Genomic DNA, 13,481 nt, shown 5'->3' on the forward strand with positions numbered 1-13,481 from the left:
AGGCTTTGGAAGCCAATTCAGATTTTACATGGATGAAAATGTGAAGGGGTACTATTAGAGGTATTCCATTGCTGCACAGCTGAGTTGATATCAGAATCTGGAGTAATGGCTTCAGCTCGAAGATCTCCTTCTAACTAATGACAGCAGCATTTGGCTTTTAATCAGGACAGTTTAGCTGTAATATGTCAAAACAGCTTGCAATTCTTTTCAATAGTTAAGTACATTTGTTTAATATCTGTTTTTTCTTTACAATATAAAAGGATTCCAAGAGGTTTGGTTTTGTTTTCAAATCCAAATATTGCTTAAAATAAGTATTAAAATGTTTTTCTACAGTATTATGAACCTAAATAAAATAACAATTGGCCAGGATAAAGAAAAAGGATATTATATGAATTCCTAATCAAATTAAACTGAAGAGGCTATCTGCATTGTTCCATACGAGACAAATTAAGAACTGTGCAATCATGTTTTAAATTCCCCAGAACTGTAGTATTCTGCAAGGCTTTATAGCTGTGGGAAAACAGTCCTGATGCATGTACTGTTCTTTTCAGGGGAATTGTATGAGGTCCTTTGTGACCAATTCTCCTTATTTACACTCTCCTACATGGTTTAGCTTTAATGCACTTCATGGTTAAAGGAGAATCAGAAATTCAGCCCAGTCTTCCTTAAATTCTTGCTAGACTTTATGGTAACTTTATACCTTATTTTTTGTTCAGTTACCTAATACGAAGGATGATTTCACTGTCATTAAAGACCACCTCTTTTCTTCCTGTTTTTATATTCTTCTCCCTTTTCTTCTCATTGAAGTCTTCTTTCAAGTCGTAACAGACACTCAGAACACTTCATTGAGAAAAATGAGGAGTTAAACATTTTCTATTTCCCTAATCAAGACTCTGTCATTATCATCACCAGAAGGCAGAAAAACAGGTGAAGAATGACAGAATTACATGAAAGGTAAAAAGGACACTGATGAATTGATTTTGTGATCACAGTCACTTACAGTAATACATTGAATGTTGGCATGGCAATCTAATTGCACATTACATAACGCTGATGCTCAATTGCTTCAGTCACAATTGAGCAAAATATGAGCAGAAATTTGGAAAAGTCTCTGTTATTGTGGATTAATTGATACAACTCATCAGTATGGCAGTTTTCAATTTAATTTGGTAATTCTGAAATAGAAAGCCACAGGGATTCAATTCTAGAAGGAAAAGTATCTTAGAATAAAAATTCAGCCTGCTTTTGTTTTCTCCATTTGCAAAACATGATTTTTTTTTCTATCACTTTTGACAGTATCCTTTTAAAGGGAAGACTAAATTAAATTATAAAGGCCAAATTCTCTTCTCATTCACATCACAATAGATCCACAATAGTCCCAGGAACTTTCGTATTAATTTCCATTAAATCGGATCTGCAATATCATAGAGAAAGACTGATTCCTCTTTGGGTCCCTGATAAGCTACTTTCAGAAAACAGTTATGACAAGAGGACATACTTAAGAGCTCAGAACAGTATTTGAATTAAGAATGTGTTCAGTAGACACACTTGATTTCTTCCCACATCACAGATTTCTTATTCTGAAATCTGTATTTCACATAAATGGAGGAGAACAGGTAGGGAAAATTGATCTGAAGGCTAAATCAAATTTCTCGTGCAGTGACCTGCTTGAGGAACAGAAGGAAGGGGAAGAAGGAAGGCTGAGACTGGTGCAATTCAAAGAGCAAAGACATTAAGTGACAGCCCCAAAAAAGTGTCAAAGGTCTTCCAACAGAAGGTATGCCATTCACATCCATCCCACCCTCTGGTGACACCATCTCCCTAGCTGTTTCTGCGTGGTTCACATTGTTTCTACGCTTGCTGAAATGATTCCCACTGTTTCACTGTTACTACTATTATTATTTTACCTATCCACACTTGTCTCTGCCAGTCTGTTATTCATAATTGCTAGGGCTCCAACCCCACCAGAGAATCCATTTTGCTTTGAATTAGAGCTCATTTGCCTCGGATAGCCATTAGCAGTTTCTGACAGCTGTTTCTGCATGATGGCCAGTGAGACTTTATTGGAGGCCAGGAAGTCTTTCATGGAGATCATCTCGCCTGACAGCCGGCGTCCGTCTGTGTCGCTCTCGTTGACAACATCAGTCTCGATGGAGATGTTTCGCCGGCTGCGCACATTTCCTGGCATTACCACATTCCTCCGTGAATGGAATAATTTTCTTTGGCATTTGTGGCAGCACCTGCAGTCCAACTTCTTTAATATCCAGTTTATGGACTGTTTGATAACAATAGAGATCACATTAAATAAGGAATAGATGCAGCACACCCCCATGAGTATGAAGACAAAATTGCCAAAGCGGTAAAGGCCTTGGCTCTCATACTTGATGTTCTGGCTACTGACCAGATCACCGAAACCAATGGTGCTGAAGGCCACGAAGCAGAAGTAAAGTGAGTCAAAGTAACTCCACCCTTCAATCGGTGTGTACATTGCAGAGGCACAGCAGGAAATGATGAGTGATGCTACACATAAAATCAGCATGACATAGTACACAGAGGGCTTCCAGCCTGCCAGGCTGTCTACCTCAGAGGTCCCTGAGCCCCACCGGCTGTTGTGAGGGAGAACCCCTTTCCTCCTCAGCTGTCTTTCATGGCAGGACTTCATGATGTAGGCTATGACAGTGATCAAGCGCTCCAAGAACAGGTTAAAGAACAAAATGGTCCCTGCACATCCTATAAGGCCGTAAAATATCAGAAAAATTTTGCCTCCAACGGTGGCTGGGGTGGTCATGCCAAACCCTGTAAGACAAAACAAACAGTTGAAAAGAACAGACCTGTAGTTATCACGTTGGCAGTTTTGTCACATGCAAGACTAATGAACTGGCAGCTCAGGCGTGGGAAAAAACCGACGCTCTCCCCAGCTGCTGCCCCCTTGTGCTTGGCCATGTCCCAGCAGTAAGGGGAAGGAAACTAATGCCAACATTTCCTCCAGAATCAGAATGAAATAAAAAGCAGAAGAAAACACACTGGAAAGAAGAGTTTAGTGTAGGTCTGAATTTTGGTCTAGTTGCTAGGCTCACTCCATTCCTCTTTGTGCCTTGGATCACTTCCAGGCTTCAGGGTTATTGCATCCACTTACTTCTCTGTGATGCTGCTCTGCACTGTGGGTCTGACCCAAGGGTGGCTCTTGCCTTGTAGGGGTCTGTCCCCACCAAATCTTTGTAACACTAGGTGAAATATTCCTGAGCCTCATTTAGCTCCCTGCTGTAAGCGCAAGTGGCAGAGCACCCAGCACCCAGCATCTGACACTGGTGTCTGTCACCCATTACCAGCCCTTTTTAAAATCAGCAGAACTGAAGCTGTACTATTTCTCTGTGTCCGACTACACAGATTAAGTCTGTGCTAAGCTAAACAGCCTAGGCTAAAGCCTACAACAGTAGTTTTGTTTTGGTTAAAACTTTTGATAAGACAATCTTGCTTTAATAAGATATTACTAAAGAATAAAAAGCATATCCATAGCATCATTGAGCAATATGGAGCAATACTCATGATAAAAACTTTGCTGCTGTTTTATTAGGATTAATAAGGGATTACATAACTGATCAATTAAGCCAAAACAATACTGCTGGGAGAAAAGAAAAATCATGTTGGACAAGAAACACAGTTATTTATATACATAGCGAATAAAACTAACACAAGAAGCAGTATAGGCCCACTGCTGAATGAGGTGGGTGCCCTGGAGACAGAGGATATAAAGAAGGCAGAGGTGTTGAATGCCTTCTTTGCCTCTGTCTTTACTCCTGCAGACTCTCCCCGGGGGACCCAGATTCCTGTAGCCCCGGAAGGAGTCAGGATAAAGGAGGAGTTTGCTTTGGTAGATGAGGGTTGGGTTAGGGATCAGTTAAGTAATCTGGACATCTATAAATCGATGGGTCCGGATGGAATACACCCGCGGGTGCTGAGGGAACTGGCGGACATCATTGCTGAGCCACTCTCTATCATCTTTGGTAAGTCGTGGGAAACAGGTGAGGTGCCTGAGGATTGGAGGATGGCAAATGTCACAGCAGTCTATAAGAAGGGAAAGAAGGAGAACCCGGGTAATTATAGAGTGGTCAGCCTTACCTCCATCCCTGGAAAGGTGATGGAACAACTTATTCTTGACACCATCTCTAGACATATCAAGGATGAGGGGGTCATTAAGAGCAGCCAACATGGCTTTACCAAGGGGAAGTCATGTTTGACCAACCTTATAGCCTTCTATGAGCAAGTAACTAGGTGGATGGATGATGGTAGAGCGGTAGATGTGGTTTTTCTTGATTTCAGTAAGGCATTTGATACTGTCTCCCACAGCATCCTCATAGATAAGCTAAGGAAGTGTGGGCTTGATGATCAGGTAGTGAGGTGGATCAAGAACTGGTTGGAAGGAAGAAGGCAGAGAGTTGTGGTCAATGGGGCAGAATCTAGCTGGAGCTCTGTGACTAGTGCAGTCCCTCAGGGGTCGGTGCTGGGACCAGTGCTGTTTAATATTTTCATCAACGACCTCGATGAGGGAACTGAATGTACCCTCAGCAAGTTTGCTGATGATACTAAACTGGGAGGAGTGGCTGACACACCAGAGGATTGTGTTGCCATTCAGTGAGACCTGGACCGGCTGGAGAGTTGGGTGGAGAGGAACTTGATGAAATTCAACAAGGGCAAGTGTAGAGTCTTGCATCTGGGGAAGAACAACCCCATGTACCAGTACAGGTTGGGGGCTGACCTGCTGGACAGTAGTGAAGGGGAAAGGGACCTGGGGGTCCTGGTGGATAGGAAGGTGACCATGAGCCAGCAATGTACCCTTGTGGCCAAGAAGGCCAATGGCATCCTAGGGTGCATTAGAAAGGGTGTGGTTAGTAGGTCAAGAGAGGTCCTCCTCCCCCTCTACTCTGCCTTGGTGAGGCCGCATCTGGAATATTGTGTCCAGTTCTGGGCCCCTCAGTTCAAGAAGGACAGGGACCTGCTGGAGAGAGTCCAGCACAGAGCTACAAAGATGATTAAGGGAATGGAACATCTCTCCTATGAGGAGAGGCTGAGGGAGCTGGGACTCTTTAGCTTGGAGAAGAGGAGACTGAGGGGTGACCTCATCAATGTTTACAAATATGTAAAGGGTGAGTGTCAGGATGATGGAGCTAGGTTTTTTTCAGTGATGTCCAGTGATAGGACAAGGGGCAATGGGTGTAAACTGGAGCATAGGAAGTTCCATGTGAACATCAGAAAAATTTCTTTACTGTGAGAGTGACAGATCACTGGAACAGGTTGCCCAGGGGGGGTTGTGGAGTCTCCTACGTTGGAGATATTTGAGGCCTGCCTGGACAAGTTCCTGTGTGGTGTACTCTAGGTTACCCTGCTCTTGCAGGAGGGTAGGACTAGATGATCTTTGGAGGTACCTTCCAACCCTTAGGATTCTGTGATTCTGTGATTTGCTTCCTTCTCTTTGAAATTGTGAGATGCAAATTATGAAATAAAGCCATTAAGCTCTGGGAAATAAAGGAAATGTTATTTAGTGTGATAAGCTTGTGCTTGGAAGACAGACAACTCCCGTGCGAAGAGACCATGTTCCCAACAGTGCTGAACTGCACTCATATTCCCTTCACTGGCAACCTGTCAGCACAAATTCCTCCCTAACACTGGTTCTGCCTCACATGGTTAAGTGGCAGCCCTTGCCTTCAGCCCTGGGCACAATCCTCTCTGATCAACAGCCCCAGACAGCCTCAGACACAGGCTCTTGAGAAGTGCTGCATCTCTGCCTGCATCCATGGTTAAACCTCAGTGTTCAGAGGACCTGCATGACGCCAGCCTCCTCATCAAATTTCTGTGCTAGAGAGAGCTGGACTGCAGCTCTGTGCTGTGGGGAACAGCATGGTAAGACACAAACCACATAGACAAAATGTTCTTTGTGCCATCGTTCCCCTTGGCACACAAGTATTTCCGTTCATTTTCTACCTTCCCCTTCTGCTCCATGACCTGATCCCAGTTTGATGCTTATTTTCTGTGCAGGATGGCTTACATGCAAGCCATGACCTCCACCCTGTGGACAGACACATAAAGACCAATGGACAAGAGGAACCCCTCTGCAGCTGGTGGGATCTGCCCAAAGCAGCTGGCAGGGAGGAGGTCGGGGCTGCCCCAACCCTGGACTACTTTGTTCATTGAAGAAGTGGGTGCTGGGCAGAGATGGACAGTGGGGAGCCTCTGGCATAGGGTGAACAGTGCCAGGGACTGGCATGTATCTCTCACAGCACAGGGAAATGCCCTGGCAAGAGAAATACAGTTAAGGGTCACACCTCCCATATGACATTACACCTTGGAGTTGTTTCTTACAGGCCCCTCTGGGGAAACTGCTGCTGATTTGATGGCCAGAGCCTGAGCTCCTCAGGTTCATTTGTTTAGTCACTTGGATTCTGTCTCTGAGCTCAATTGTGTGGGTAAAAAAACACTTTACAAAGGCATCCAAATAGGCATGATGGGAAATGCAGGGTGAACTATAAACCCAAAAGGTGCAGAACACTGACCCAGAGAGGCAGCGAGCCTCTAAGTGTGACTGTCCCTTGTGAGCTCCTCCTCTTCAGGAGGGGCACTCTTTTTACTTCCTGGAGTAAATGTAATTTTGCATTCATTTTTCTATTTACAAATCTCAGCATGTAGCAATCAATACTAACATTTCCACAGAAGCACTGAAACAGAAAACCTGAAAGAAGATATTAATTCAACAAATATTTTCTTTCAAAGACAATTTGTCAAAATTGAGCTATAAGCTTTTAGTCCCAGAAATAATTTCAGTTCTTAAAATGCCTCTTATTTCCATGTACTGGGCCACACTATGCCTGGTTAACTTTAACCATCACTGTGTTACACCTGGGATTATTTTGAGATACTGTATTATAGACTAAGACTTGTTTGACAGTAAGTAAATATTTTTCCAGATGGAATCCTGAGGTGTTTGACATATTCATAAATCCAAATAAATCTGGTGAATTGTTTCAGCCAAGAGATGAAGGAGGGCAAAACTGTAAAAGGCTGAAACAACTGAAATGAAATTAAATCTTTTCTTTTGGCATTTTTATGACAAAACTTTTAATTTCAAAATATCGATCACCTTTTGTTAAAAAAAAATCAGTTTGAAATTAAAAGAATGGAAAAAATAATTGAAAACTCAGAGTTTTAAAAGCTTCATTATCTTGAAGTAGAATGCAATATTTCACTAATAGTCAAATTATTTCTTTAGAGGCTTTGATGAATAGGTTTGTGAAGAAGCTTTTTGTATGTCCAGGTACACTGCTGGTTTTGTGAGAGCTGACTTCCCTCTGCAAAGGCTGTACCACATTTTTGATGCTCCTCACTAGTTATATTCTTGTTTACACATCCCTATGTGCCTCTATGGAAGACAGACTTACTGGCCTATGGTTCCCAGGAACATCTTTGCAGCTTTTTCTACAAATTGTTGCTATACTTGCTATCTTTTCTTCTCCCTGCACCAAAACTGACTTAAGGTTATAAGCTACACTTGGTTAAGCAGCAGTTTCATTTTGAGTTCTTTTATAAATCCTGCGTGCAAAAACTCAGTCCTGACAGTTTGAAAGAGATTACTGAAATATGAGAAATAGAGGTGAAACCAACAGTGAAGTATATAGAAGGCAAATGACTTAGTACACAATTAGAACATCAGTCTGATCCATACAGCGTAACAGTGCAAGAGCAAGAAGTTAAGCTGCAGACTGGGAAGCAAATATAAAATGAAATTATGAAATCATAGAAAAGAGGAAATAAAAGCAGTGGCTGACAGGTGGAGATTAATACAAAATTACTTCTTGTGTGAAGAAACAAAACCAGGAAACAACAGCAGGGAAAATGCTACTGAGTTAATTTAGGATATGAGGGAATGCTGGTGAAATGTAGTGAACTTTACAAGTTGGGTGACATTTCCAGAAAAGAGTTATTTCAAGTAGAAACTGAGGTTATAGTTAATCAAGTGGGAACAGATCTTTCTGAGTCAGCAAAATGGAATGTTTTTAAGGTACCGAAAAGTGTTTCAGTTGATTTATTGGATACGTCTGCAGATATGACACTATATTAGCACCATTGATAGATGTGCACGACAAATCCTAACTTTACCAGGCCAGCAATGAAGAACACCTTCTTCGTAAAAATTTCAGATTTCTACTCCAAAATCAGTAAGATACTGATTTGCCTGTGCCCGATGATCTACTGACTACTATAAACTGGTCCTGTCTTTCCTAATACTCAGCTGAACTGAGCAACCACATTCCTTGAAACTTCAATTCTCCTTCAACTGTCGTGCTCTGATTTCTTCATATACTGCTTATGCAAGAATTCATATTTGTTTGCTGAGTATTCCTACTAATTCTGAATTTCTCTGTAGCAGAGCTACATTTCCAGAAGTTGGAAGGAATTTAAACTCTGAGTCACTGGAAGTTTTCGATAGCACTGCATACCTCCTACACAAAACAATTTTGTAGATTTTGTCTTGGCAGCAAACCTTTCATTGTGAAGGTCGTTACTGTAAAGTGCTCTAAAATCCACCTCTGGATCCACATTCCAGGAGTATACAGGTTACTTATACAAAAGAGAAATTAAAAAGTGCAAACACATCAATAGGATAACATAATCATGATTCCCAAAGCAAGTCCTGGGTATAACCAAAGAAAAGCAAGCAGCTGTAATTCTTATCAGTAGTCAGTTTGATAAGAATGACTGAGGTCCAACAGGATGTTCTAAAGCAGAATCCTCTGATAGAAGGTAAATATTAAACAACATTAAGTGAGCAATTTATCTCAATCTAATAGGAACATGGTTATACTGAAATCTAACAAGAGGAAACAGGCATCAATTTTCTATGATTAATCTACTCTACATGAAACCCTAGGTTCTCTATTTTCTCTCCTCAATACTTTTATTAATCAACCTCTGAAAATCTGGAAAAGCTGAATTAAAGCAAGCACCAGGCTCCAAAAGCTGGACCTCCAGGACCACAAGGCTGTACAGCAGTCCCACAGAGACGTTCTTGCTCTGCCTGTGTCCTCTAACCCCATCACATCCCGTTCCCCAGACACAGCCAAGGAGAACAGCCCAGGGGACTGGGGCCACCCACCCCCTGGCATGTCACACATACAACACACACATTCAGGGAATCCAGGTCAATATTAGGTCATTTCATCTTTTCTTTTGTAAAATACTCCAGTGCTCCCAACTGCAATGTTTCAAATAATATAGATCCATGCTGGATCACTACTCTCACTCATCTCCCTCTGCCTGTTGACACATGGTTTGGCATGTTCTTCTGGATTCTGGATGTCCTGACATTCACAGGTTACATTAATTAAACCTTCAGTTTTCATTTCCTGGTATGCTTGACACCATGAAAGAGTATGAGAAACAGTTCATCAATCCTAATTCCTCACAAATGAAGCCTGGAGCACCAAATACAACGTGTGTAGGAAGACTGGGACAGACATACAGATTTTACAGTTAATTTTTGATCATGATACTGGGTCTTTCTATTGTTCTGCAAAATACATCTCTCTTCTGAGAGGTTTCATTTCCTTTTCAATGTGTGCAGCTCACTGCTCCTGCCCTTCCCACAAAGAGGAAGTGGGTAAAATGAGGGGGGAACACTGTAGCAACAATAATGAATCATACGTTAGAAATATAAACGTCATCATGAAAGAGCTCTCCAGTTTAGCCTACGGTCAGAGCTCTTTATCTGTGATGTTGTGTCTGTATTCCTAACGCATTTTCTATTTACTTGATTAACTCTTTTCCTTGTTTTTCTCTATCAATCAGCTCTACTTCGGTTATGACTCACTGGGGAAATGATGAATTTCACTAGTGGAACAGTCACCAGTAAATGATTGAGGATCATGCCAGGTGTGAACCAAGCTAAATAAGACCAAGACTTTGAACTACAGTGAAAGATTATCAAGAAAATGCTCATTAGGAAAAAGGAATATACACAGTTTTAGATACCTGCAAAGATGCTGACCTGCTTTCCCTGAGACACATTCTGCACTGAACTATCAATGTAAGGATATTTTGTGCTTCTAAGGAGAGGCAGAAGAAACATCTCTAAGAGACTTCAAAGAACTGAGTAATTGAAAGACTTTACTGAGAAAATGTCCTGTACTGCACACTGTTCCTACAGTTTGCAGACACTAATAATTTGCCAAAATCCACTTCTGCCATAATTGCCTACTCAGGTGCTGTCTGAGCAGAATAAGTAGTCCTAGCAAAACTCTTAGTTCTGCTGGAGTAATTGTCACCCATAGGAACTCTTCTAGGAGCAGCTAAAGCGCTCTCACATGATGCCACATCACTCCCCTTATGACACTCTTGTGTCAGCAAGCTTGTAATTGAGTTCTGCTCTGGAAAGGAACGAAGACATTAAGTCCTTTGTCCCAGGAAGAGAAGAAAAAGACATATTTCTGTGGAACTCTGTGTGAGAAGACACATCCATGGAAGCAGGCACAGTATTGTCTCAGGTACCTCACAGCAGTAAACTTGGACTTAGGTCTGATTTCTGATATTAAAAATAATGTCTAGTGGGGTTCATTTTGCTAAGTGTATGCAGAAAATCACACACAAACACACATGCATGTACACATCTCTGAGTTCCCACCAGTGGAAACTCAGCATTTGAGTATTTGTGTGGCTGTTGGTGAGACATACCTCCATACGTGCTGTCACAACCATTCAACATCTTGACCTTCTCTCTGAAAAGGAGGGGAGAATGAGCTAGCCATGTACTGAAACTCTCCTTTACTGCAACAATTATTTGACACAATAATATTTTATTTGGGACAGCCTGATGTGTTGTAGCATTTATTTCATTGATAATGCTATTTTCTTGTGCACATGGCTATGTGGTGGAGAAACTTCCGTGGAGTACACTCAGCCTGCCCAGGAAGGGAGGGATGTATGGCTATTACCATTGCTTGTGCTACATGCTCTCTGTTCCCAGATGTGCTTGCCTGAACGAGCTCTGTATCTCCTGCCCAGGCATCCCAAGCACTCTGGGAAGAAAAAAACAAAGCTGGAAATGCCTCCAGGGCTATTAGAGCAGAGTTGTATCAGCAGATACACAGCTACGCTGAGTGACTGGCTGCTTGGTGATCTGGGACCCTGCCTTGAGTGATGCTGCTGCTTGCTTCCTTCTGTGCACGTCTGCACCTGGAGTGTCATGCTCAGGCTGAGAAAGATGTAACCTCCTGCAGATCTCCTGTCATGGTTAAGTCCATTCCTAAAGGGCAATACTGATGTTGAAACTAATGAACTAATGATATCAGATGTTTTGATGTACCAATATAGTTACCCAGGTACAACTTACACTTTCTCATATATGTTGAGATTTCTTTTCCCTCTCTAATTTGTTTGGGGAGTCATCAAACTGGCAGACAGGACTCTTGCTGCTGTTTCAATAAAGTCAAAGGACAAGAGGGACATACTGCTTCAAGGACTGCACAAGTCCTGTGCTCATTCTGTGCCATCAGGGAGATGTTATGTCAGGGAGACATAACATTTCTTTGCCTCTGTCAAGAGCCTTCTGTAAATGCAGTCTTGCAACATGGATGTATGCTAGTGTCATGCTCAGCATGTGAATAGGAATTTGAGAGTGGAAAAAACAAAATCTTAGGCTGTGGTTTGGAGAGTGTAAGAAAAGCTGGTTTTGTGTTGGTATATGTGAAGCTATGTCTGTATTTAACACAGCGAAGTGCAGCTCTCAGTGAATAACTGTTAAACCTGTCTGGAGAGCTGGGTACCTGTCACTGCCTTTCTCTCATTTCACATATACAAACTGCATCTTCTGCCTTGAACAGAAACCTAACTTAAAAAAAGTTTCCAATGTTAAGAAATCTAAAAGACTTTAAAAACTTTGGATGAAAAATATAACAAAAATTCAATTTTAATAGACATCTTTATAGCTTTGTTGATACCTCTGTTACAATGTCTGTGTAGCCCTTAAATAATACATGACCCTTTGGGGGAGAAAATCTGTAATTTTCATTACTGTAAGTTTTCACATAGTATTATTTATGGAAACCTTGCCATTCTGCTTTATACAGTTAAGGTTATATTTTATTTAAGGTTCATTCCAGGTTTTGTGTAAGAAACTTATGCAGACTTGTTACAGCTCCTGTACGATCATAAATTCCATGTATAAATATTTTACACCTACCTTCTGCTTTCCCTTTATAATTTTTTTGTAGTTTTTGAAGCCTGAGGTGCTATGCTCAGTGTCTTTTCACCACCCCTAGATAAATTTGTAAATTTGTACACCTTTTGTGTTACTATAGGGAAGAACAGGGCTCAAACACTCAGTTTTGAAAAGATATTATTATTTTCAAGCCTTTTTGTGGCTTGTTGAACAGTCATTTAAAGGTTTGTGTAGGTTTTATTTAGCCTTAAAAGATAGAAACATTTATCTAATGAAATAATTTGAATGTTATTAAAGCATTTGCATTTAATATTTGATTAAATATCAATTTTAATATGTCATATGAAGAGGTACCTATATATGGGTGCAACACCACATCTGGTCTAGCCTGAACACCCATCAAAGACATCCATCAACAGTTTGGCTGGCTCTAAAAGGCAGACTAACATCAGTAGCTCTACTGGAGCTGCGGGAGTAGTTGAGTGCTTGATTACATCTATACTACCACTTCCCAGCCCCTGGGAAGTCAGTAAGGTTCAGTCCCTGTGGCCATTTGCAAATGTGCTGCTTTCACCTCTCTCTTCCATAGAAATACTCAGATGGTGACACCAAGCCCAGCTTTGATGGGTGTAAACTTGGCCCAAAGACAATCTGAAACCCTGTGCCAAAGTGTGCTTAGCAGCTGATAATAACGACAACTGTTGGTTCTGTGGACAAGTAGCATCAACTACAATTTAACAAGTGAAGATGTTAGTGCTCCTGTTCCCCTGTCTCAGGTCTCTGGCAGAGGCTGCAGCCCTAGAGGCCACTGTCCGAGTCTATTTGGAACCAGCTTTTTGCTATTTCTTTTGGGAGAAATGGAAGCCCTACATTTTACAATAAAAAAAAATAAAGGTCTATTTGTTGCCTATGTAAAAGAAGGATGCTAAAGCAGTAGCATTTTTCTTGTTCAAACTAAGTTAAAAATAATAAGATTGCTACGTGCTGGAGGGATGCCCAGCCTGTGTCTTTAGGGGAGTGTGTACCTATCCATCCAGCCCAACCGCAGCAAAACCTGAAGACTCATCTGACCCTGCCACTGACCCAACACATCACCCCTTTCCCCAGGGTGGGCACCACATGCCTCCCAGAGCTTGGCAAAACTGCTATAAATAGGTGTGACACAAGTTCAACCACAGCAAAGTGTCAGACACCCCCTGTGTGTCAGCAGATTGCTAAACACTAGCTGGTTTTCCCTAAATTATAATCACTGCAATATCATAAACTCCAAGATACA

The 13,481-nt window shown here is 41.6% G+C and overlaps 1 protein-coding gene across 1 annotated transcript in view; it reads right to left on the bottom strand.

Annotated features, from left to right (window-relative positions):
- Window positions 1–1,274: 1,274 nt before the first annotated feature.
- Window positions 1,275–13,481, bottom strand: part of KCNK13 (potassium two pore domain channel subfamily K member 13) — a 62,494-nt gene continuing 50,287 nt past the window's right edge. Inside the window, exon 2 of the mRNA XM_062638564.1 lies at window positions 1,275–2,796. Within this exon, the coding sequence (XP_062494548.1) occupies window positions 1,904–2,796 (893 nt within the window). The 3' untranslated portion in view covers window positions 1,275–1,903. The remainder of the gene's footprint in view (window positions 2,797–13,481) is intronic.

Source organism: Pezoporus occidentalis, unplaced genomic scaffold, assembly GCF_034315485.1.
Source record: "Pezoporus occidentalis ecotype Australia unplaced genomic scaffold, CSIRO_AGI_Poc_V1 ctg115, whole genome shotgun sequence".
NCBI classification, from domain to species: domain Eukaryota; kingdom Metazoa; phylum Chordata; class Aves; order Psittaciformes; family Psittacidae; genus Pezoporus; species Pezoporus occidentalis.